Source organism: Lepeophtheirus salmonis, chromosome 10 (genome assembly GCF_016086655.4).
Source record: "Lepeophtheirus salmonis chromosome 10, UVic_Lsal_1.4, whole genome shotgun sequence".
Classification (NCBI taxonomy): Eukaryota; Metazoa; Arthropoda; class Copepoda; order Siphonostomatoida; family Caligidae; genus Lepeophtheirus; species Lepeophtheirus salmonis.
The window spans coordinates 4,529,456-4,556,992 of record NC_052140.2 but is presented as its reverse complement, the minus strand read 5'-3'; the positions used below and the strand labels follow the sequence as shown (position 1 = coordinate 4,556,992).

Genomic DNA, 27,537 nt, shown 5'->3' with positions numbered 1-27,537 from the left:
CAAAGGTTGATAAAATAAATTTTGTTACGAAAAATCATTAGGGGAAACCCTTGAATATCGATTTCAAATACCCATTCATTAATAGTGCATGATTCTTTTATGATATCATTTTCTTTAAAATTTCAACAAATTAAAATAAACTTCCATTTCAAAAATAAAGTAGTGAAGTTAAAAGGGCTCATAATATATCACTTGGTCAGAACGACATTTTCATCCAGCAGAGTTTTGAATGCAGATTTATTAAACCAAACGAATCAAAGGATAACTAAAGATCATATTTATGTAAAGAAAAAATCCGGGTTACCGATTAGAAAAGAGAAAACGCTTCATTTGTAAGCTATTTCTTCTTTTTTGTTCAATACACAGAGAAAAAAAAAAACTTTTAAACAAATGAATTCAAATCAAAAAAGGAATTTATCTTTCAGGGCAGAGTCCAAAACTTATCTCAGCTTTTCTCTCAGTCATCTGAATTCTGAAATATCTGGAATCATAGTAATCTGGAACTATTATCGTTCATTAAAACAATACTCTTACACAAATCCCATTTCTAATTATTACTTTGAACATCTGTTGTACTTATAAGATTCCGAATATTTTCGAGTCATTTGAATTAACTATTAAAATTTTTCAAAAACACCAATTCTGTCATAAATTAATAAAAATTTGAAATATGTGTATGTGTTTACATACAAGATAAAATTAATCATTGGAAAAAATACTAATTAAAATGTGATATTTATATCACTTTTGGACATAAAATACTAGAAAAAAAATTGTCAAATATTTATTTTACTCTTTTCATAATAAATTAGCTTTTTTTTCATTGTAATTATTTTTCACATTTATTGTTTAATTAATTTTTTTTTCCTTCAAATTTTGGTTTCAATGCATAACTCTGTTGGTTATATAATATTACTACATATTTTTTAAATATATTTACGTGTCTATTTTGTACGCATGTTAGCTAAAATATACAGAAATTGCATAATTTACGAGTAAAAAAAATGTTAAAGGTAATTTTCATTCTTACTTTTTTGGAAGTTGAAATAGTTACGTCATTGGAGGCCTAATTTTATTATTATGACAATGTTGTTGTAATATTAGTTTCGTAAAGTACCGTCTTAAATGCGCCAGTACTCTAGTATCACTATTTATAGTATTCGAATACCTACCCTAAATACTGTAAAATAAATAATCACATATATAATGTTATTATTTCTATGATTAGTAACCTAAAATTATGCATGAATACCACTGAATATCATATCAATAATTGGAAAAAAAAATCAAATTGACCTCTTTTTGTAGAAACTACATTGATGCCTCTGTAAGGTTAGGTATCACAACAGGCACGGGCCATAGCTTTGGGGAAATTTTTGCTGCCCCTGTCTTCCAAAATGAACCAGATTCTAAAATCCATTGTAGTTTAATCAAACTTTGTGGACAATTAATCAAAAAAAATTCACAAAATTTTTTATAGTGTAATTTTTCAATTTTATGAGTTATATAAGTTGAATTTAAAGTTAATTTTTGTTACAGTATTTAGGGTCCATCCTTTATGTATGTATACCAGTTTTATGTTGTAGTATAACATTTGTACGATTTATTTTACACCTGTCTCATTTTTCAATTCCGACAGAAAATTTTCACAATCCGGGTTCGAAATTCTTTTCCAACACAACAGTACACAATAAAATTAGTAGATGCATTAAGTACTACAAATAAATGACTAAGATTCATTAGAATATGTATGATAAAAGGAACGTGATACTTGTTTTGCTTTTGACAATGTCTATAGTGTTCAGCCGTGTTATTCTCAGGATGTGCAGCCTCATATACTTTTAAAGCAAGTCGATAGGAGTGGCATGCCATAAATATAAGAACAATGGCCACTAAAATCATCGTAGACTTCTCTCTTCGCCGCTGGAAGTGTCCACTACTGTTGTTAGATTTTTTAGGAGAGCTCCCGGAAAAGGATCGCTGGGTGTTTCCCTTTGAATTCAAAAATCGTTGATGACTGCTATTCCCATCATGTTCCAACCCACTATTCTCGCCATCAGGTTTGTTTTTATTAGAGCGGAAGGAACGGGACATCAAAAACTTTTTATTCCCTAGTAATGAATCCGATACTAAATTATCGGGATGATCCCGTTTACAGGCAGATGTAGACATGATCTCGGCTGCAATCGTACTTCTTCGTGGAGAACTATGAGCGGAGTTGCCCACAAAACGATGGCTGAATCGACTTGAAGCTCGGATTTTGAGTATCATTCGTGCATTAAAGTAAATGAGTGCGAGAAGAGGAACTGCACCCGTTGTTATCATTTCATCCCAGTAACTGCTAAACTGAATGTAGTCAGGATCTTCCATCAAATCCGTGGTCCAGAAATCTGTTGCATAGAAATCCGTAGAATTAGTGATGAGACGAAATTGAAAGAATCTTGGGATCTCCAAGGTAATAGATATAAAAATCACAAAAAGGATAAACTTTGAAGGAGCATGTCGATGACTGAAAGGGAAATAATAAATTTAATTAATATAAAAGATTTAAAGGAAACAGTTTTAGCAATATAAAGTAAAACAATGGAATGTTTATCCCTCTCATTCATTTATTTGAAACACATTATGTAAAGAATTCAAAATTATGTAGTTTGTAAAATAAAAACCTTTAGAATTAGAAAAAAAAAAAGAAACTCATTGAAAATATACTTATTGAATATTTTGTCTTTATATCCTTCATGCTTAATGCAAAATGCTTACAGAAATAGAAAATTTCGACATTGAAATTTTTGGTTCTAGGATGTTACGCCCTGGGAAGTTTTGCCCTCATACATATATGTATCTCGCATATAATTTAAGATTTAAAAAGAGTCTCGCTCCCCCCCACACACACAATTGAAGTCATTTGTAGTGCATTTTTGCTTTCATTAGTGTAAAATGAGTGGATTTAATTCAATTGTAACATATTTTAAAACAGACCATGAATGTTGCACCTTTTTATAAACAGTTCGAACCGACTTCTTAAAAACCGTTATACCTCAGATGAGAGAAAAGAAGAAGAAACTCTATAAACAAATAAATAGTCATGAGATAAAGTTTAAATTTATCATATTGCGCAGAAGCTTGTTGATGGGAGGTTTTTGGGAAGGAACTCTACCAATAAGGTATAAGGTAAACAGAACTGGCACCAGGAATCGTATCATGAACTTCTTAATGAACCAACAGATCGCCATCAGTGATTAGATCAATGACTTGGACTGGTCCACAGGGCCTCTATAACAGATCCGGTTGTACAATTTCTACGTGTTAAAGCTGTCTTGCGGCTATTAAGAAGCACTAGACCAGTAATTCCTAGGGTCTCTTCTTGTTGCTCAAGCAGGCTGTGCCTCTTTTGAGATGAGTAGATCTCCTTAGAAGCGAAGGTATCATATGAACGACAGCTGGCATGCGTAGGATCCCGAGGACGTGCTTCTCATAGACAAAAATAAATAACTGGCATCTGTGCACGTCCTGTTCGTCTTCATCCAAGAGGGAGCTAGGGGCGTGTCAAGCCACACATAAGGCTTGGATTGTAGACCTCTCAACTCCTACATCTGCGGCATGAATATAAGGTCCCAACAAGATTGCTTACCTTAACGTGGGCTCCCTAAGACAACACAATCAATCTTCTTCTCCTCTTTCTTCACCTATTTCGGACAATCAATATAGTTTTAAAATTGGTTCAGAACGAATTCATTTTCATGAAAAGCGTCATATAGGATTTAAATCCATACACATCGTTAGGTCTTGAAATGTAATTGCATCGTTTATATTGGACTTTTTTTTTTGGAAAATGATGAATAGATTTTTATTTACTTTTTTCTACTCGAATACAGTTTTGTTTATTCATAAAAGGATTTATTTTTAAATGCTTGTTTTTATTGGTTTGTACAATCCAGTTATAAAATCGTTTAAATAGAACTCGAGTTATGATCTTATAAAAAAATATGTCAAAAATTCTAGATGACTTAGTCAGGTTTTTTCCCAAGCACGACCGTATATTAAATATATAAAATTCCTTGCGACATACTCAAAAACGTCTCTGTTACGTTATCCAATGGCCACTGGAAGCTACGGTCGACCCTGATCTTAATCCGTCTTGAGATATGATGACTAAAAAAGCTGTAAAAAGATACCTTGATTCAGCTACAAAATATTTAGAAATTGAATATTTTATATTTCTTACCAGGGATAAGTCAAAGGGATTCTGTTGATGATCGTTGCAAGTCTCATACTATTTAATTTAAACATTTCGACCCAAAATGTTATTAAAAGCCATAAAGTATTACAAAAACGTACAGTATATTTTAAAATGTTTAACAACTTCTTGAATAAAAGACTAAGAACATGTAAAATTAATGTCCTCCCTGTAGCAACACTATCTATGTCTATGTTCATTCAAACTTATTTGTTTGTGTGCCTTCTTTTTTTTTCCTCAGCTTAAGTACAGCGGTAAAAAAGAGGTTCGAATTCATTGTAATAAGAAACAACAATTATTTCATGTTAATTACTCAAATGCCATGATTTCATAATTAATTACAAAGAACTTCAAGTTGAATTAAAGGAAGACCTTAAATTATATGGGGAAGATACATTTATGCTATGGCAAATGAATGAGGGCCAAAATTCCGTGGCAGAACATTTTAAATAAGTGTTTGTTGAGATATATTTATATTATAAAATTTGAGATTGTAATTTTATTTCAGTAAATGTCATAGTCTAGCCTGTTGTTCAATTAATTATCATGCTTGTAATATATTATTAGTTCCAATATTCAGTTCACATCATTTATTCTGATTCCAATACATTGCAGGATACTTGTTACACCCCATTTTTATTATATATAATCGAACTATATACATATATAATAATATTATATTTAATTATGTTTTTTTTTTTGTGTGTAATTTTATGTTATACTTTAATTATAAATCACAGTAAATAGTAAAAAAAATATTTTTTTTAGTTTTATTATAACAATGCTCTATTTCTGTAAATATTTTATTTGTTTATCTTATTTATGTAATTATAAATATTTATATATAAACTTTATACGGAAAAACTGTAATAAAAAGTGAAATAAATGCTTGAATATATCAAGTGGAAAAAGGAAAAAAGTGAAACAATAACAAGAAAACCCTAAAAGTGTTTGTGGGGGGGGAGAGACTTATAAGTTTTACAAATAAGAGTCTGTTTCAGCAAAAAATAGTGATATGAAATGTAGACAATTTGATATATGATAAATTTTCACGTTTGATATTTTTCTATTTGCATGTTATTTAATAGCTTTGATGTTTTGTATGAGGTAACATATTCATTGGAGTGTTGGTTATATCATTTGACTCATCCAATTTTTTTTTTACATAAGATCAAACTTAGAAGAATAAAATATTAAATATTTATTCATACTTTATTGCGTAACTTTTCACCTGCATACACATCAAATTCAGGAGCTATGCAATTGCAGAAGCTTTCTATTATTGTTATCACGATGCCAAAGTGGATGTATCCGTCTCCGACATCAATCACAGCCTGGATACGGATCTGTAAGGAGGAGCAGCAGTTGGCAAAGTAGTTCGTCGGTATGTTGGTCATTGTTTCCATGGTAGAGACAATCAGAGAGTCCTTGATGACATTATATATTCAACTTTGCTTCATATAAAATAATCCATGAAATTAATATATCCCCTGCTGTGGCCCATATTTAATTCCTAATGAAGTCATAGCATTTTCCTGGTAGACTTTTTTGCGGCTGATGACGTATCTGGGATCATCAGTCTCCAGAATAACCTTACAAATCGTTTGTACGGTCTGGATTAATTACTCGAGTACTAAGTTAAAATAGGAATGATTCCATTTAAGTCATTATCTTTTATAGTCCTAAGCTTATATAAAGTATACTTTGCATTGGTGATCATAGTGTAAATTTTAGCGTTTTTACTAGTTGTCAGAAAGTCGATCCTTCCAAGTTTCTTACCATGTGGCTTTTCAATGAATTGTATAATACCCATGTAGGTCAAATGTAGTTGGACGCATTCCCACATGATGTGATCTGTCGTTTTAGGCATTTCTTTGCAGAAAAGGCATGAATTTCTTTCGTCTATAAAAAACTTTTCCTCGACTTCAAGTGTGTCTGTTAGTAAACGATACTCAATCCATTTTTCTGGAGAAGTTAGCAATTTAATTCTTATAGTGTTTATACAATCTGTTGGGCGTCGTTGGGATATATTTCGACTTTTTAAATAATTTTGGAAGGGCAGAAGAGAAGGAGTTTTGGAACAGTTCCTTAGAAAGACTGTTGAAATTGATGAAATTCTCAGCCTAAAATGCCTTTGGAAATTCACATAAGAGCCGAAGATCGAAGATAAACGTTTAGAGGAAATTTGATTGATCAATTACTTAGACAATATTACATCCTCTGCGATATCAGAGCATATGGTTGTTATGTTCATTTTATTTAAACATTCCCTAGTCTGCATCTCCCATTTCAATCAAATTTAATATTTCTCCATAATGCTTCTAGATCCATCACAAAAACTTTTTATTAGAGTTGAAAATCTTGACAATACTGTTAATATTTTTGAGAGACCATACTGTGGGTTATCTAAAAAACTACTACTTCCCAGTATAAGTTTGAGATATTTCTGCCAGAAGTTTTCCCTATACCATAGTTTACGAATCCAGATGTTATTGAGAGACTTGCAAAAATTAAACTAATAGAGAATACCAAAGCCTCCATAATCTAAATGGTTATAGAGTATATTTTTGGAGATATTTTTTTTCTTGTGAAATTCGAAAAATGTGCACTCCCTCCGTATTTGATATTTTCAAGAATGTTAGCATTTCAAAAAGACTTACCCGAAGTAGATGCACTGCACTTGGTATTATATACATATTTCAGTCCCTGACTTTATTCCACTTGTTCAAACTTGGAGAAGAGAAAAAGTAAATTTTTTTCTTGATTCTTATATAAATATCCTGCAGATTCATTTCCACGCTACTGGCTCGAATCCAAGAGCCCAAAATTCTCACTTCCTGAGCTATTTTGAAGTCTGGCCACAGCTTTTCATTTAAGCCGTGATAGGGACTTATCAACTCTTGTTGTTTTTTTCAGAATTTATTTCTAGTCCTATTTTTATGGAAAATAAACTTGACACATCCAAGGTCTTCTTAATCGATTTCAGACTTTTGAAAATATGTTCCGAAATAGACCATTGTTAAATTGTCGGCGTAGCACAAGCTCTTCAGTTGGAACTGATTCAAGTTGAAACCTTTTATTAGGGATTCATTATGAAAATTATGCAGTAGCTCATTAATACATATAACAAAAAGCAATGATGACACAGGATCAACTTGACGAACTCCCCTCTTAGTTTCAAAATATTCGAGGCTATTTCTGTACTGAATTAAGGTTCGTTATTTTGATAAGATAACACCAACCATGCAAATTATGTAATTACCAAATACTTTTCTGTAGAGGGTGCGTATAATATGTTGATGCGATACAGTATCCAAACCCTTAGTGAAATCGATGGCCATAACTGAAGTGTTGGTGTCTATTACTTTGTACATCTTGAGTACATCTTTATCAAATCTTTTGAAAATAATCAGATCGATCCTGGAAGATACATGTGTTTGTCATCAGAAAAAAATTTATAAAAAAATCCCTGCTGCTTCCCCAGCATCAATAAATTTGAAGGAAGGGATAATAGACAAGAGAATTTTTGTAGCTCGAGGCTTAGAAACAGCTGAGTTATTTTTTGAATCACGGCGTGATTTTAAGTTGATGTTAAAATCTCCTCCCAGAACAACTTTTCTTTTGAAATAATATTGACACAAGCTTGTTTTTGAAAAACTTTGGATGAGCATATTAGGCCCATACAGCCCGATTACATCAAAATTATCTTCAACTGGTTCACATCGCACTTTCCCAAGATTTCCTTTTGAGCATTTAAACTCGAGTCTGGGATTTAGTTATTTTTTAATCAACAATGATACACCTCTTTTAAGATTTAAGAGGTTTTTTATGAAAAGCTGTGCAAGACACATAGCAGTCCGGTAATGAGAAGTGGTTATCCAAGTCGCCTCTTGTATCAGGGAAGTTCAGGAATTTTAGAAATGTAGAGAGACGATATTTTCTCTCCAAGGTTCGAAGGGAATTAGCATTTTAAGATAAAAGTGAAGACATAGTTGTTTATGGAGTTGTTCTTCGGCATTTTTTGCTTGTGTCAGTTCGGGTACAGGTCTTACTATATTTTCAGTAGAAATGTCATGTTGGTTCCTTTTTGATTTTCTAAGTGATAAGGGACTTCCTATTTTTTACAAGTGTATTTTCCTTAATTATCCTTTGATCCAAGTCTTCCTGTAAATACTTTTTTGCAGCTGAGTTTTTAGCCGTGTCAGTCTCTTTCACGGCGAGTTGGAAATCAACTTTTGATTCCGGTTGAGTACTATCTACAGTGTCCTTATCAGTTCTTACTACCTCAATTCTAGAGATGTTGTTTTCATTCTTTTTTCCAACGTGAACAACTCTCTATTATAATCAGTAGAATATTCCTTGTTAATATAGGGTGTACCTACACTAATTGTTTCGATAAGTGAAGAAGGTTCAATACCAGAAACTGCTTCGCTTGGTGGCCCATCATTCGTTGAAACAACTGTAGGGGTAACGGGATTATTGGAACTTTCCTTATCTTTAATCAAGTCATTTTCAGAATTTTTGACCTTATGCAAAATTGCAGATCTGTATTCTAAAATTTGTAGACGTTTTCCACTACAATTCATACAAGAGTGTTCAAACTGGAAGCACTTTTGGCATTTTCAGCTAAAAACAATGAACCTTAAGTTAACTAGACACTCGTCAACGGGTATAATTTGAGGGATGCTTGAAGGGTGTCCTGTCACTTCATATTTGAAATTTGATGTTCTCCAAACCGATTTTTCGTTTTTAAATTTCCTTTCAGCATCAAGATCTTCAGGGTTAGGCTCAAAATAGGAATCTACAATAGGGTGACAATAAAATCAACTTTTTTGGAAAAGTAAATGGCTTAGGTTGAAAAATTGTTATTTATTGTACAAAAACATTTAAGAAAAGTTTGAACAGTTTTGAAAAATATACTTGAGATTAAAGCTTTTTTGTAAAACCAAGCTTACTAAATGTACAATAAAATATATTTCCTATTATTTCAATAAAAATAATACTTATATGTTCAAAATAACATCAATTGAAGTTGACTGGAATTTAACTCGTGACCCTTTTTTATTGAATTTGAAGTATTTAGATCAAAAATATCAGAGAGCACTATATGAAATGAACCATGTTTATACATTACACAATTTTTTAAATTCAATTCTCTCTTGCATTTCATAAAAAGTGATGAAACTTTGTGTATTTTGGGCATGATGAAAAAAGAAACTGAAAACACACATGGTTATCCAGACAATTTCACAAATGTTTTCGAGGAGAGCGGCTTACTTGTCATGATATTTCATTAACTCTAACGAGAAAAGAAGGGAAAATTAAATAAATAAGGATCTTGTCAAGAATTACACCAATGTCGATCCTCAATTATACTCTGACAGGGACTTACAATTATACATCCGTTGAAAATCCACAGACCTACTCGCCGAATATGTTCAATCAGGTTTAAATGTAATTTTATGTATTAGAAAGGAAGTTCACTACTCAGTAGGTACCTAAAAATGACAAAAGCTCAGGAAAATCAAATTCCTTCTTCAGATTAACAATTCCAAAAAAACAGGAGAGTTTAAAAATGCCGTCGATTTAAATCACTATTCATAACTATTCTACTTGTAGAAAAAAGAAAAAAAAAGGAGCACATTCCAGATATATAGGCAATATTCCTTGCACAATCTAATTACACCCTGAAATATCCTTCTTGATGTGCCAAAAACAATATTGCCTTACCCATTGCAAACCTCATCCATGTTGATTTTTTATCATCTCATCACAGGATCATTTATACTAACATCAGTATGCACCTAGGTAATCTACAAGTATTATAATCAAAGTATTGTATGGAAGGAAATGTTATTTTCAATACAAAAATTTGATAAATAGATCTGCATTGCGCTGAAATAATTTATCATTTCGTTAATTTAAGCCTCGTTATCTTCTACACAAGTGCATTAATCTGTGTTTTCATTATATGAGTTCCAAAAAAAAAAAAAAAAAAAAAAAAAAATGGGAAAATATAAAACAAATATGATATATAAAGTACTTCGACAGTCATAAACATACACACATGAAGATGATGTTAGTTGCATAACATTTATAATATTACAAAGTTTATTATACAAAGTACATGGAGTAGATATTTTTCCAGACCGGTAATTTTGCCACGAACAATTTTGATACAAGGTATATTTGCTGCCCTTTCATAATTTTTTATTATTGGTTTGAATTTTACTACGGGATCTCTATCAGATTAATTATATAGCTAAGAGAAGGAAAGAAAAAAATAATGATAAAATCTCTATTAATAAAACAAAATTGCACTCCTGGATATTTATGGAAACAACAACTCGTGCTTTCTTAAATCTAAATTCAATCTTTTTTTTTTATAATTGAAAATTGACGTTTGATGTGTAAAAGAGAAAAAAATTAAAAAAATTATACAGATATCATTTGATTTTTTTTCAATGCAATTTTCATATTACTTAGACCTCTTTTATGCAGAAGAGCGTTAGGGTATCCTATAATGCATTATAATGTATATTATATAAAATGTATTATTATGAATTTAAAAAAAATGTGTTATAAACTTCAAATAACATATATGCATGCACAAATTTGTCAAGATGAGATCTCCATCTTTTATTTTTGTTCCAAAAAATGCCAAATCGACATTTGCAAAGAAAATAGCAATAAACTGTGTTGCACTAATTTTGAAAAGAAAAAAAGTAGTTAAGAATATTTGTTATCATTATAAAGAGAAACATAAACATAACAAGTCTTTTTTCGTACTAACAAAACCAAAACAGTTATGGAGAATTATGTCGTAGAAAAATAAACCTCCATAACAGGGTCATTTTTCCAAAAAATATACGATAAAATTTTCAGATAATTGGAAATACTTTAATGTAATGCTAAGGTGTGTTAATTAATTTTCAAAATACATCGTTTTTTGGGATTTTTATTTAATAATTGAAAATTGACATTTGATGAATATCAGGAAAAAAAAAGTTGAAAAATTACACTGAAAAAGAAAAAAAATCAAATAAAAATCTACTTTTATATGTCAAATTTATTTCCAAACAAATCTTCATTCAAATTTCTACCAACTGTATTTTATCGATGTACAAATTCAATAATCTAGTAGAATCCAATTTATTTGCACCTAAAAAAACGAAACTGCAATTTTCACCGATTTTTTTCCCCCATAACTTTTTTGATTTGAATAAATTTAGAGAACAGTCGTCTAGTTCGTCTAGTTTTTTTTAATGACATGCCAGTTTTGATTTATACCTATTTATTTTAAATTAAATGATATTTAATTTATTCATATATACAATTGTATATATTAATTCAGTTTAAAATAATAGTATGGTATTGTTCATATACTACATTTAATATAGGTAAATTAATGAATGTTCCTTGGCAGAAAAATATTTTTTATTAATTAATCCTTATAATATAAACACAACACAGTAGTATGTAGTTGTTGTATAATGATTATTGTGTACCTATAACTATTGTATATACTCGTAGGCCATTCAAGATAATCGTTTGAATTAACAATAAAGTGTAATGTTTAATATAGACCACAATGGAGCAAAGTACTTGAGTTTTACAGTTATACATCATTAAAATGGTTGGAATGTAGTTCGAATCTTTACAGTTGTTATACTTTATATAAATGAAATAATAAACAAACACAACAGCGACTCTAATGAAAGAAGTGCTAATCAATTCTCCTGCATCAATGAATTACACTATCCTTCAGCGAAATGCCCCCTCGGCGAAATGTCATTTGGTAAATTGCCCTTTGGTAAAAATGTTTTTGGCTAAAATTCCCTCTCACAGTTTTTTGAAACAGTGTAATGCACTTTGTAATGTTTCCTTTCTATTTTTTAAGGAAAAGTCAATATAATTGGGATTTTTAAACAAATATCAAACAATTTTATTAGTAAGGTCTGTATATGCACTAATGAAGAATAATCATTCAAAATTTGAGCCTCAGGCTTTTTTCTAGCATTGAGTGAAAGGTCAAACATACCTAAAGAATTTATAATTGATTAATCAACCTCACTCAATGGAGGCCTTAAAGACATCAATATTTGGCGTGTGAAATTTATCCATCAAATAACATAATTTTCAATGACATCTGATGATTATGAATGCCTTTAAAATATCGAAAAACCTTATAGGAAAATTTCAAAATGTCACACTTAATATCAGAGGTTTATACTCAATGCTCGACAGCCACACTACCCCGTGGTTTGTAAAAATAACAAGTTGTGATAGTCCAGGGTGTCCTTTATCTAGTTCGTTTGGCCACACTATGCCGTTCTTTAACCCATTACTACCGATGAGGTGTTGAAACACCTAGGTATTCAAACTAGATGAAGTATTAAATATCTTCATTTTTTTGCTAACGACGTTCATGATCAAAGATGGGAAAATGGTCAAAATCCTCATGATTGTTAATGAAAAAAAAAGTATCTGTTGACAACTTTGATAGACAATAGATTTTTTTTACTGAAAAAGATCACTAAATAAAGCATAGTTCTCCTTACTCGATAATACGTTTTAACTTTCAGAATATGAAGAAATAATTAATAAGAGTACTGAAGGACTCAAGGGAAAAAGTAGACACTCAGTGAAGAAGAACAAATTTTTTCCTTCTCGTTGCTGATTGACTTAAATTGTCAGCTGCAATAAAATATATTTGAAAGGTCTTGGATGTTTTTTCTATTACTATTTTGTTGGATTAATTTAATTATTTGTTTTAATTAGCCTATAATTGCAATATATTTTTTATAATGGTAATGTCAAATATGTAGTGCAGTGTATTATAAAAATAGATCAGCTATAGATAAAAAAGTCTCTAAGATTCTTAGTAATTAATATGTTTACTTTTCCAAAGGACATAAATAAGAGGAAGTTGTGGATCAATGCCATCAAACGTGCAAATTGGAATCCAAACCAAGAGTTTGTCAATTTATAAAATCTACAATATTTTTAATATATGAGGGGTGTAAAAATTACATTAATGATGTAATGAATATTAACTGCTTGAAAATCTATCAAGACTTTCCCTTCATACAGTTTATATAAATCTAAATAATATGATTATCGATGTTTATTGTTTATTTTAAAGTATTTTTCAGTTAGTTTCCCTTGACTAATACATTGTATCAATTTGACCATTATATTTTTCTTTATAGAATGTGAATATTTAATGGATATATTCTAATAGCCTGAGAGTCTTTTTAGATTTACTTATATATATTGAAGTCCGTTTCAACTTATTGATTTAGACTATATTTTTTCATTAAGTTAGAATTGCTAATTTCAAATTTATTCTATCACATGTTTGAATATTTAGCAAAGATTAGGGAAAATGATATCGACATTATTTTGGATTTCCACACTTTGTATACGGTTTAATAATTTAGGTAGATGGACCATTTTTGAACCTAAGATTGAGAATAACAATGAGAATTTACATTATAACAATCTTTAAATCATTATTAATATAACTTTCCTATGTCAAAAAACCAATTCATTGTTCGATTGTATCGTATATTGCTGAAAATCGTCCACTCTCTATGTATGCTATCATTTTTAGTACTTCCTGAATGTGTAGATGAGAACTTTATTTCCCTCATATATTTATTCTTTAGTCTTTACTGTTGAAACATTCCTTTCTTTTTATTGAAGGAGTTTCCCAAATTTCTTCAAGCATCAAATAAGATCATGACTATGAGTAAGGTACCACTAGTCTATTAGTCCTTTCTAAATAGACTCATGATCTCCGGATCTGTGACTCCTTATACTATGTCTTCTTTATTTCCTCACTAAGTTCAATTTTTCTTCTTCTTCAGATATATAGATGATATACATCAGTAAAGACTAAAGTTAGAGTTCGAACCTATAATATAAAACACAAAAAGGCGACAAATATGTCATGCGACAAAATTTCAAAGAGACAAAATCACCCCAGGCGAAAATGTATGCAGGAAAATTAGTGAGAATACGATTTTTTTTACCTTATCGCATTTTATATTAGAAAAGTTAGGGATTATGTGTACGAAATTTGAAACTTATAGATCATTTTTTGTTTAAGTTTTTTTAGCTGTAATTTTTATTAAGTATAAATTGTGTTTCCGAGAAAATATTTTACTTATTTTTGTACTCCGAAAACTTACTTAATTGATATAAAAACTCTCACGCATTCATTTGAGGAATATCAACTTCAGTGAGTATGATCTAAGCAACATTAATTAAGTATTTATTTGAAAGAGTTTTTTTTCAAATGTTATGACTGTAAACCTTTGATTCATGAGCCATTTTTGACTTGATTCAAACGTATATATATATATATATATTTCCTTTTAGGAAAAACCTTCACGGGAGTTAGAACGGATCTTTTGGTTACTCTTTCATCACTCTGTTATCGTCATTGAATGTGGAAATATTCAGCATTCATAAAGGACAAAACAAACTATAGATAGTCCTTATAGATAGCTTTTTGGTATTTTGTAATTATTCTCTATTTTTCTAGTTACGTGTGAGTGTGCTCATGAAAAACGGAGAATTTCTTGAGGAGTAATCTTCCATATTATTTAAGCAAAATTTGTATTTTAAAGGATGCCTAATTACTCTTGTCAATTCTGGGTACTACCGCTAGTTAACTATACTCTTATTAATTTTTGGTTGCCGACTTGTCCTATCGATAGGTCAAATTAAGACAGCTCTGGGACACATAGCGACAATAGTCGTTATCTATAATTATTAGGAAGTAATACTTCGTTGACTACTTATTTGATTTATTTTATTACACACTTAAATGAACCATTATAATTATATTTTCATATTATATAAAACGAGTTTAAATATTTTCAGTGATACTTGAATTTCAGAAAAAAATTAAGGAACATGAAAATTAATTACCACAAGGTAACACATTCAAAAAATGTGTTCCAGATCAAAATTGGGCAAACAATCTTTCCCGTTCTCCTTTTAAAACCTTATAAATAAAAAAATTTAAGCTTTTACGATAAAAAAATCATGTTGATATATTTCTTTGGAAAAAATTTGGTATCTGAAAATTGTGTCATTTTTCTTATTTTTAAAAACAAAGAATGTATATTCTCAAGAAAAATATTTTTTTTTTAAAACTTCATAATTTGTTTAAATATCATTTGTTTATTTTTAAAACTTTTCTTTTATCAACTTTTTTTTGTATAGTTATCAAAAAAATATACAGAAGATAAATTGTTTTGTTTATATTAAAAATATCAAGAAATTATTTGAAATACCAGAAGTTCTTTGTAAGAAAAATACCACTTTTTCAAGCCTCCTTATTGCGTTCTTTTTATTAAAAATCTTAATTTGTTCATTCAGCTCTGAATGGCTATGTGATTATTTTAAATAATTTTATCAGCTTTCTTATCATCATTTTTTCTTTAAAAAAAATTTATTGGAAAAATATGTTTTTCTTATAATTTTACAAATTTATTTTGTGTCAATAATGTCAAGTCGAAAAATAAATGAAAAAATATTTGATGATTCAAATATTAGGTATGATCATTAATATCCTAATGTAACAAAATTAAGAATGCACCGATGTACTACTCATAGAAAATTGATACAAATTAACTTTTGTAAACTTACTACATACAACATATTGCATGAACTGTGAATATAGAACATATTTTAGTAAGCAAATATTAACGAACATTTTTAAATTTACTATTAAACTTAATGAGCAAATATTAGCAATAATAAATTAATTTAAGTACGAAGTATTTTCTCTACAAAAATAAATTTATAAGAAAGACAAATATCATATTTTTAGAACCATTCAAGTTTTATAATAATACTTTGTAAACTGGTTATACTTGTCGTTACAATATTCGCTAGAATTGAGAATAATTTACAATCAAAAATTGTTATACACATTGGAGTGTTCAATTTCGAGGTTACTGCAGTTATTTGCACTAACAGTTATTGGTTCTTAACGGATCATCATTTAAATTATAGCAGTTCTGATACGGTTCCCCGTTTTTTGTTAAAATAGTAGAAATGAAATACCAGGAACAAGTGGGAAAGGGTGCAAACAGGCTTGCTAAAGGCGAGTAAGATTTAGCAATATCCTGACCAGTTTGGGTACACAATCTATTAAATCACTTGTAAAAATGTTTTGTATAAGTTGCAATCTACAAATGAAATGAATCATGTATATAAACAAAATATATAGTACTTTTTATGAAGATGATTCAATAATTTAATATTCTACTGCTTTAGATCTACCGAAAGTCAGGGATGATCTCTTAATAGCTTATCAACCGCTCTCTCTACAGTTGTGTCGTTTCCAATTTATTTTCTATTTTATTCGGGTTAGTCCAGTATTAGGACCAGAACTATCGGTCCTTCGGACTGTCAATCCTTAAGACTCTTCTTTATATTTGTCAGACTTTAACTTTTTTTCTAAAAAAATCCTTTTTTTATAAGGATAAATGAGGTGAATCATTTATGTATTAAAAGCAAGGCACCTATCTTCATTATAATTCAATATAATACCAACCTATTATATTTTAACGATACTTTTATTATCAAGTGGGACAGCACTCGATGGGATCGGATTAAACCACAGTATTCGGTCCTAGAAAAGAACTGACACAACGTTAGCCTCTCTTTCCTTCATTTTTTTAAATGATAACACACATAATAAAAATTTTTATGATAATTAGTTGGTACATATTGGTAATATTGTGTTATAACTTTAAACGTCATGTCAATTATGTAATCAAGATAATTTGCAAAGTGACATTTTGCTTAAAGTCAATTTGCCCAACAGAAATTTCGCTGTAGGACAATTTGGCGAATGTAAAGTGTACAAGGTAAAATCGTGGACTTTTTGGAAACAAACAAAAAGGGGAAACTTTTCCAAAAATCAAAAGGAGTACAAAATTTAGGGTTTGTCACATACTTCATTATTGATATATCTTTTTATTTTTCAAAAAGGATTTCCTTCCTTTTTGGCTGCAGCACTTTTTGATGAAGGTTTCAGACATGACCGCTCACTACTGCTCGATCGAAGCTTTGAGATCATTCAAATATTTAAGAGGGGTAGCATATACTCTCTTCTCGACTACAGCTTAAATAACATAGTCGAGGGAACAACAGGTAGGGATGAAATGCAAACTGTTGATCCATTATGCTTTAACCAGGTCAAACATTTCTGGTTTCTCTTGACCTAGTGGGCTTTGGTTGAGGTTAAAAGCCGTTGTCGATGTCATCGTACACAAGAGACCTTCCCCAAATCCTTCACATACCTCCTCACAGTCGCATCACTGATATTGTGAAAAATTATCTCAATTTATTAAAAAACAAGCGGTAGTACTAGCTTTAATAATATAGGAAAAAAACTCCCCAGCAAATCTACGGTGTTACTCTCCGTACTTACACGTAGTTATTCAATACTTAGACGTTCTTTCCTCAAGAATAACAGCGTTACATATTTTTTTTAGTAAAATTTCATGAATCATAGAGTACATTGGGTCGTTGGTAAACCACATCTAAAGATACACTTTTTATTGAAGATAAACCACTCCATTTTTTTTAAATATGAGTTGAACTAAACGCCTGCAAGATTTCATTCATTTCTACATACCAGCGTTTCATATTTTAAATTATATGAATTATGAATGAGAAGAATATTATAGAGTGCCATTGAACACCATCGACACTACATACAAAATGCCCTTGAGATTTCATTAATATGACTACGTTATTATTTCTTAAATCAAAATTGCCTTTTTCCAAAAATCTAAATAATAGAATTATACATTAATACATTTGCTATTAGAGGTAGTACTCGGTATTGTCGGGAGGGATTAGACGACGGCTAAAAGACAGATTTTTATTTAATAATTTAGAAAATCCTCAGTGTTACTTTCTGTCTTTCATGTGCACACTCACACATAATTACGCAATACAATAATACTCTTATCCTGAATTGATATGACGTGTTCCCCCTTTAATAATGAAAGAAGAATAATAAGAGTTTGAGAAAAATAATTAATTTTTTAGATGACTGATGATTACTTTAGTAATAAATACAAACAAAATTCTTTTTTAACATACCGACATTTATTTTTAATTCAAATTTTAACATTTTAGCATATACGCACATGAATTATGATAAATATAAGAGACCAATAACAAAAAAAAACAGAAACGGTGCTATTCTTATACGTAGATGCCTGCAATATTTCATTAATACGACTACATTGTTATTTTTTAGATTGAAATATGTTTATGATATTCATGAAGGAACACTAAATACAGTGCATTTTGGGACTTGTGGCCATAAATTTATACATTCGGACACACAGAAAGACTATATTAATATTGATAAAGGGTTTGTTTCAAAAAATCAAACGATATTTTATGTTTTCTATAAACTATGTTCCAATATATACTTCTTTATTCTTAAATAATAAATAGACATTTATAAGAAATTGTACCGCAGGGAAGATTTTTTGCATGTTTATCTTTTATTTAATAGAGTTTCATAATCAAACAATGATTTATTATTCAAAAGAATTTATTTGAGCTTAGGAACCTCCTGCGCAGTAAGTACACTAAGTAAATATATTTAAGATTTTTAATTAATTATCGCTATGTACAAGGGTGACTCTTTTGTTATACCGTTTCCCCGGTATTTCTAGCGGTTTTATACCCAGACGAAAAATTCCCAGGAAATCCTTCATTTAATCCTAATATCATATGAGTTTTATTTAATTATTATGATTATAACACATAGGTTGAAAAGTCCCCGGCTTTACACATAGATGGGACTTTTTGTGTTAACTGTCAAACGACAGCTGTCAAAATTTTTCACAGATTCTCTCATTATAAAAGATTCCGGAAAACATGACATTTTCCCGTAAAATGATAAATCTAAGTGATATGTTTGTTCCTAAGTTAGTAATTTATTTATATAATGTAAAGATTATATATATAAAAGGATTAATTAGTTTTTAAATGTGTCCAAAACATACAAGCAATAAGGTAAATATGTATTTTCCTTGTAAAAGTTAATCCATTTATCTTTATGTTAGGTATAGCTAAATAAGGGATCTATGAACAGAAAAAAAAAAGTTTGCAATTTATATAGGAATATCGGGGTTTGCCTGTGCTTTATTTTCTTTTTTGTTCAATATGTTGTGTTCACTTCTTTCTCTGACATAAGCAATATCAACTATCTTTGAAGTAAATTGTTTTAAAAATGCTTAGTAAAAGAGATACATATGAATTTAAATATAACTAGCAGTAGTACCCAGCATTGTCCAGAGTTATTACGTGTCAACAACCAAAAATTTTTTGCTTTTAATAATATGGAAGATAAATCTTCAAAATATCCTTGCTTCACTCTCCGTTTTTCATGAACAAACTCATCGTAGTTACTCACTCAATACTTAGACGTTCTATCCTCCAGAATACAAAAATAACAACGTGAGAAAATAAAAAAATTATGATTTGATGAGCCATTTAGCTCGTTGCTAAACGTCATCTAAAGTCACGTTCATTTTTTTTAAAACTTTATATAGAGTACTTTTTATTTTTATTTTTTTATTGGTACATTATATACATCGGTGTGCACTTTTTATACACACTAGATACAAAGTAACTTCAAAATCTGCATTGATTATATTGATCAAAAGTGCTTTCATTTGGTTCAATGATTCATACATACATACAAATAAACATTGCTTATCATAAGATTATGATATTTTCCCCGCACAAATACTATTTTAAAGGTAGAAGATTCTCCTCCTTATATAAATAAAGAATTTTCTAGTGGTTAGTAGCAAAACATTTGTATTAGTTCAGGGTGCCCTGTATTTAGCCCATTTGGCTACGTAACGCCGTACCTTACTACTTTTTATTATCTTTAAATTGATTTTCGCTGAAGATTAATGTATTCCCAAAACGTACCCTATTATAATAGAAAAATATCCTTGTACCGCTCTTAAAATGATCCAATACTTGTCGTATTCTGGACTAGTGAATTTATCCCTGTGCTAATAAATAAAGTTTGATAAGTCCTGTCGGGTAGTGACTAATCTTAACGATAGTCGAGCCCTGCATATAAGGCTGTAAAGATTCAAAACTTTGAAAAGGTTAAAATAATTGAGCAAAAGAGATAAATTTTCATAGAAATTCACACACTTTTGTAAATAGCCGAAACGAATCATTTATTACCTTGGGCAAATTTGGACTGAATAACTTGCTTAGGTGTCATCGCGTTATATTAGAATAGCTGCGCGTAGCTATGAAAAGAAGGAAATAAATACAAATTTCATTTTTTATATGGCTGAGGCATATGAGTTGGAATTACACCGATGTCGATTATCAATTCTACTCCGAGTCCAACAAAGATTTACACTTATAACACTGCATCAAATTATCAATTTTACTTCTACTCTTTCACGCTTTAGTATTAACTTTATACTTATAAATTATAGTTTCTCTCTTCAATAATAAGGATATTAGTTTTGGAATATAGATATATTCAGGTAGCAACCAAAAAAAGCCCATTCTTTCATAATAAAATTATTTTTGTCTTTGATTATAATATTGAAAATCAGTTGCATTTTTTAGCTCACCCGGTTTTTTTTGGTGTTTTGAGTTGGCAAACAGAAGAGTGAATTTTATTTTCCTTGCTAATGACATTATTGTTTAATTATAGAGGAGTGAACTTCCTTTTATACTTCATTCAACATAACCATTAATGTACACGAAACCGGATTCAATATTTGCGTGGGGTCATAAACAGGTTACTCTACATAGCCAAGAGGATTTGTTGCAGACTTATAATTTTATGTCCTTGTTAGACTTAGAATATAATTGAGGATCCACATCAGAATAATTCTTAACATTGCCCTTCTTTTGTAATTGCTTGTAACTGATCTAATAAGTAAGCTTCTCTCCTTCAAAACATTCTACAAATTGTCAGGGTTACCATGTTGCTTTTGTATTTTTTCATGCCAAAATGCTCCTTATTAGCATCACTGATCACGAATCATGATATCTATATTAGTGATTGAAAAATTCGTAGTATGGTATATGTACAAAAACTCAAGAAGAAGAATCATTTAATGATTTAGCTCGCTCTTGTATCATATACATTATGCTATTGATAAATATTTCTTTATAATATTTAATAAGGGATGTTCTATGTCATCTCTCTTTTCTAAGAATCCTTCTAATTAACATTTTTCATTTTTATACAATTAAAAGTGGGATGATATATTGGATTGAAATAAGAATATCGATATATCTGGCAAATTATCCAATATCTACGTCGTATCGGAGAAAATTCTAAGAAATTTGGAAATGTTTCTCAGATATAAAGAAATTAGAAAAAAGGAAGAGTTTTAAATAAAAAATATTGTTCAATATTTGTAGCCAGGGAATGGTTTATGCACAGAGTAATCATACTTAGATGAATTAATTGACTAATGCATCTGTTATTACTTATGTATTTCTTAAAAATAGTACCTTCCTGGTAACATTACATTAGGTAAGTGATCCAAGAACAAATTTATTCAGTACCAAGCCTCAATAATATTAGTTACCAAGCTGGTTACTTGGTTGACAAGTTTGTCTTTCATAGAAATTGCTTTCTGTTTTTATACTGTCATCTTGTTAACAATTAAACCTGGATCAAACTGATGAATCTATACATTGAAACTCACGCATTTGTTATTCAATAACTATTTGTATCTCACGAATCAGCATTTTCAATCAAGTAAAGGTATTAACCAACCAATTATGAATTATTTTTTTTTAGGAATATGGTTATATTTAATCATTTGTAAAAATATTGGATGGCAAAATATTTATCAGCCCATATCTAGTATTGATATCGTATCCCAATACCTTGTGATATCAATATTTTTGACAGTCATATTAGGATATAATGAAATTAAGAACTGTAAGGTTACTTTTAATCTTTTTTTTGATTGAAGGAAAGTAAAATATGTTAAGTAATTTTTTTTATGAAGCTACTTCCATGATAAGGTAATTGAATAATTATCTTCATTAAAAGTTAGGGATACTAAATACAATAACAATAATGTTATTACGTTTTGAAGGAAGTAAAAACTTAGTGCAATTTGTTGGTTTGTCCTATTTGTTACATCTAACTATTTCTGTCGTTCGAGTATTTTTTTTGTTAGCAATCTAAACAGTGTTTATTTATGTGTACCTCCGCAACGAATTTATTTTTAAAAGCATGAGTATACGATTGCAATTCTACAAGATAGCCCAAAACATTTCATCGAGAGCTTCATTCTAGGGATCATTCAAATTTAACCAACTATAGTTTAGAAAACTGATATGGGGAAAGGACACACATTGAAAGCTGAAAACAATATAAAGCATTAATTGATGTGTTATTAAGGTATGACCTTGACATATCATCCTGATATTTGCTAATCATTAAAAAATATGGAATAATTTTAATTAAAAAGGTAAGTTTAGCTTTTTCTTATGTAAAAAAATAGATAAGATCGCCAATTTATGTATAAACATATATACAGGGTGTGCAAGCTATCTTTTCTCTCCAACCAGTTATCAAATTTAAAAAAAACAGATTCTGAAAACTTGATAGATTCTGATTTATTTTATACAATAAAAACATTCAGGTCAATTACAGTCTATATACGAAGCCAAACGTATGAGCAGGCTTTTACCACTTGGCCCTTTGGCAAATCCTGGAATTCCTTCTTGATCTGAGTAATAAATTCGTCTTTAGCGTTGAAGGACGTTTGGTATTTTTATCCTTTGATCACACACCACACAAAAATATGCATCAAATTTAGGTCCAGGGAGTTTGGAGGACAAAAGTCTAGCGAGATGAAGTTGTCAAATTGTATTGGATCCATTTGACCTCAGTCTGCATTTCTGTTGAATCAAAATCACCTTTAGAGGCATCATATATCCTCCTTTCATTGCAAACGAAAGTCTTACTTAGTCCCAGAGTTCGAGGAATTGTTATATTGTCTCTCTCGGCGTGGATTCCAAGGAGGACTCCGTACCTTTTCCCAATATTTAGGACTACGAATTCCTAAATTGATTCAATCTTTTCCAAGTGGTGCAGGTTTGAACAAGCTATCTAACAAAAAAAATCAGCTTTCGAAGTGTCCCCGTTTGTCCAAAAGAATGCACCAAAGTAGCGGCATAGATTGCTTGTTCACCCTGTATTTTATATATATTCGATAAGAGATCAACGGAGCATAAATATAGTATAACCAATGATCAAAATCGTATGTATAATGGGCATGTGAAAAAAAAGAAACCGAGATTTAAAATTGTAACCCTGACAATTATATTTTTTTTAAGGGGGGGAGGAGGGAGATCAGCAACAATCAGCTGTGTCAAAGGAGGAGGTGGAGAAAGAAATAAACAATGGCATTTACAAGAATTACTCCTATGCCGATCCCAATTCTACTCTGAGTTCAAAAAGGACATATAATCATAACTCGGAAACAAATCTTCAAGGTGTTTCTCCATCTTTTATGAGCACATCTGATTGTTCAATTAGGTTTTGAATATAATTGAATCTTTTTGGGATAGGAAGTTTACTACTCAGAAATTAAATAGTAATGATAACTGCTAGGGAAGAGAAAATTCATTCTTCAGATTGCCAATTTAAAAAAAAACCGGGCGAGATAAAAAATTCATATGATTTACATCGACCAAAAAAAATATATAAGAAACTACAAGATTAATAGAAATACAAGGTTAGACTATCATGTAATCGGGCTTGCTAGAATTTCCACCCTGATGTATTGTACCGGCTGCTAGACAAGACAGGCAGATTTTAACAAAACATGCAACCACTCATAGTCTATGGCGTCACTATTGCTAGAACTTTCAATTTAATGTATCGTACCGACTGCTGGGCAACACAAACATATTTTGACAAAGCCCAGAACCACTCATTTACTATGACGTCAATATTAAAAGCGTGGTGGAAGTCAAACATCTTTCGTAAACGCGTTATGGTATAAGTTTGTATTTCTATTAACCTTGAGAAACTAGAAAAACAACGCGTCAGCTGTATGGAAGAAGCGAGCAACAGAAAAATGGAAGAAATTCTATACATAAAAGAAAATATTTTGGTAGATATTTACTAATACATTAAATTAAATATTTCAGCTGTTTAAAAAACTACAAAAGAAAGCTGCCAAAATATATCAACTGCCTGCTTAGTACTTTTTGTTATATAAAAACTAACTTTTAAATTACCAAATATAGATACTGAGAAAAGTTTTTAGTTAAATTGCATTAAGTGCTGAAAAAGTGTTGTTTTGAAATTCTTCCATGGAACAAAAAAAAAAAAAGAAAAAAGTTAGAAAAATTCGATGATATGCGTTTAGCAAGAATGATTTTTTTTTTTTACATTTTCAGAAAAGGAAGATTAATATGTTCTTATGATATGTTATCTCTTTTTGCTCTATTAGGTATTTTTTTAGAAAATGGTTAGGAGAACTAATTTTCAGCTAAAATGCTTATTTATATTAATAGCAATTTCATATAGAGTAAGTTACGCATCGTCGGACGTTCAAAATTGTTGGAAACTTAACGGTTAAGTTGCAACAATTTTATAGTACTTCATGCTAGAATATCAATAGAGATTTTAATCTTCACACATTTCCAAATAATCCTGTAAAATTTCAAATCGTTTGATGCTGTACTTTTTGAGAAACAAAACTTTAAAGTTCGAGGTTATGATTATTTGCAGTTCAAATTCAACAATTCTATATTTTATGGTTGTGTGATCATGTGAAGATATTTCGTCTCTATTTGGTTATATTAGAGCAAAATTGGCATGTTCGAGTCCAATAGGAGTTTTGACATAAGTAATTTATTTCCTAGATTTTTTTCATATTTTATGCGAAATAATCGCTGTCTGATAATATGAACCAAATAATTGAGAAATTCATATTATGAGACAGTATCTTAAATTGAAAACAATTACAAATAGTTAACTAAATAGCCAAATAAATAGGTATAGAAAGAATCATTTGAATAGCTGTTGATCAGGAAAAGAAAAAGGAAGAGACGCACGGTACATAAAACTCTCTCACGCCGAAGAGTCCCTTCACTCCAACTCATCACCTTGGGAAATTATCAACATTTCGTGCTCAAGCATAAATAAAAACTTTGGAACTCCTTACAAGTGCTCATATGAATATATGAAGTCTGACAATTATGAATGCGACAATTCCACTTGAAGCAAAGTGAATGTCAATATGTGGAGTTGAATCTTGAACTCTCAGTAGTCATTTGAATGTATACCTTTTATTGAGGGTAAGATATGAGAAGAACGTAGAAGATTCTTTACCTTATATTATGTTCCACCTCTCCCATGCTTTATTACCAAATATAGAGGATATATTCAAATAATTAATCAATTAAGAACTTTAATTAATTCCTTTATGAATTGTATATTATAATATTAAATTAATTGAATAATAAAATATAAATTAGACAATATAAATGAAATCTTTAATCATTGAATCAATGACAAATTGAATTTAGTAATAACAGAGTTGTAAATTGAAAGTTATTAGTTCCTTAATCATGGAGAAGCTAAACGTTTTTGTATTCTTAAAAACATAGAATTATCGAGGAGCGAGTCTCTTATTCCGAGGTTCCTCCCTCTATTCGCTCTCATAAAATAATATGAGACCCTTTATCGCAAGGATTGCCTAATAATCAGGATTCCCCTGCGTACAAGAGTAAATACGTTATATTTTGAAATTTATCCACCCAAGAGATAAATATTCAAACGACATTTGCACTCCTATGTATATTTTTCTCCTATATTTTTGTTATTTCATGGTGTCTGAAATTAAGAAACATGAATCAAATAACGTAATAAAATAAATAAATTAAGAATTATGATTTGATACTTGTCCAAATTTACGAATTTTGGATATATTTTGAATCTTTAATAACCTTTCTTTATTCGATATTTTTATGAAAATATTCTGATACATACTTCTTACTAATATATTTGTTGATGCGATTATTTAAAAAAAATCACAAATATAACGTACGATGTCTATATAAAGTACATGAACGTAAACACCCTTTCAATGTGTCCGACCATGCGTAACTTACCCCATATTATTTTATATTTTGTATATATCTACATATATGATATGAATAAAGATAATAATAATAATAAAAAACTTAATTTTTCTTTTATTATTAGTTTATAAGTTTTGTATAATTAATAAATGCAAAATAATGATTAATGCTGTATTTTCATCTTTATTAACGAAATAAATAACTTTTGTCTCCTTTCAAAGATGTGCTAGCTAAAGATGACATTATAGGCCCAAGTAATTTTTCATAGATAATTTTCATACCATATCACAACTTTTGAACTAGTCGTAATCAAAATTCGAAAGATGTTAAAAAAAACAATCCTTTTGCACAATGCTCTTTTTTTCGAGCATCAAAAAAGTATTAGCCACAAATTTATACTATATATTGTAAATTATAGCATATATTGTTTTGTAAAAATTAAATTTGTAATTTCAACTTTTCCTTCAGATTTTGAATAAAAACTATTCTTGAAGGTTAAAATAAATCTTTGGAGGATCAATAATTAATACATGCAATAGAAAAGTATGTTTTTATTCTTTAGATCGTTTGAATGATTGATTATTAACATAAAAAATATCGATTCTTTAGTTATAAATTAATGTAATTGTGTAAAAATTTAGCACTCCCTCATATTTGAATTGTCATAATTGAGCCAAATATATCTACTATATTTTGTTTGCATTATAAATTCAGCTATGGAAGTGGTAATAGATAGAATTGTAAAACCCATTTCAATCTGGATTACGCTATTGTTGAATTTTCTTGTCAAGACGATTTCAATATTTACAATGTATTATGGATTGAAAACATTTAGCATAGATACGGAATCCATTTTCCAGAATATTGAGATATTGTTGTATTTTTTGTGTACAAGTTACAAAAAAAAACTGAAAGGAATGATTTACTGACTTGGGATGAGAGTTCACCCAATTAATCCCACCCTAAGAAATTAAACGGAATCATGATGATTCAATGAAACATTTATGTTCATTGTAAATATATTTTTTAGTGTTCAGTGTCGATCTGAAAATCCTACACTGGTTTGATACCATTATAATTATAACTCACTTTTGTCAGGACCATTCTCGTAGTAAAATTCAATTTACAAAAAA

At 29.7% G+C, this 27,537-nt stretch overlaps 1 protein-coding gene across 2 annotated transcripts in view; it reads right to left on the bottom strand.

Annotated features, from left to right (window-relative positions):
- Positions 1 to 340: 340 nt before the first annotated feature.
- Positions 341 to 27,537, bottom strand: part of LOC121125564 (uncharacterized) — a 204,991-nt gene continuing 177,794 nt past the window's right edge. For both annotated transcript variants that reach the window (XM_040720759.2, XM_040720760.2), the window contains one exon: positions 341 to 2,509. In XM_040720759.2, the coding sequence (XP_040576693.1) occupies positions 1,627 to 2,509 (883 nt within the window). In that variant the 3' untranslated portion in view covers positions 341 to 1,626. The remainder of the gene's footprint in view (positions 2,510 to 27,537) is intronic.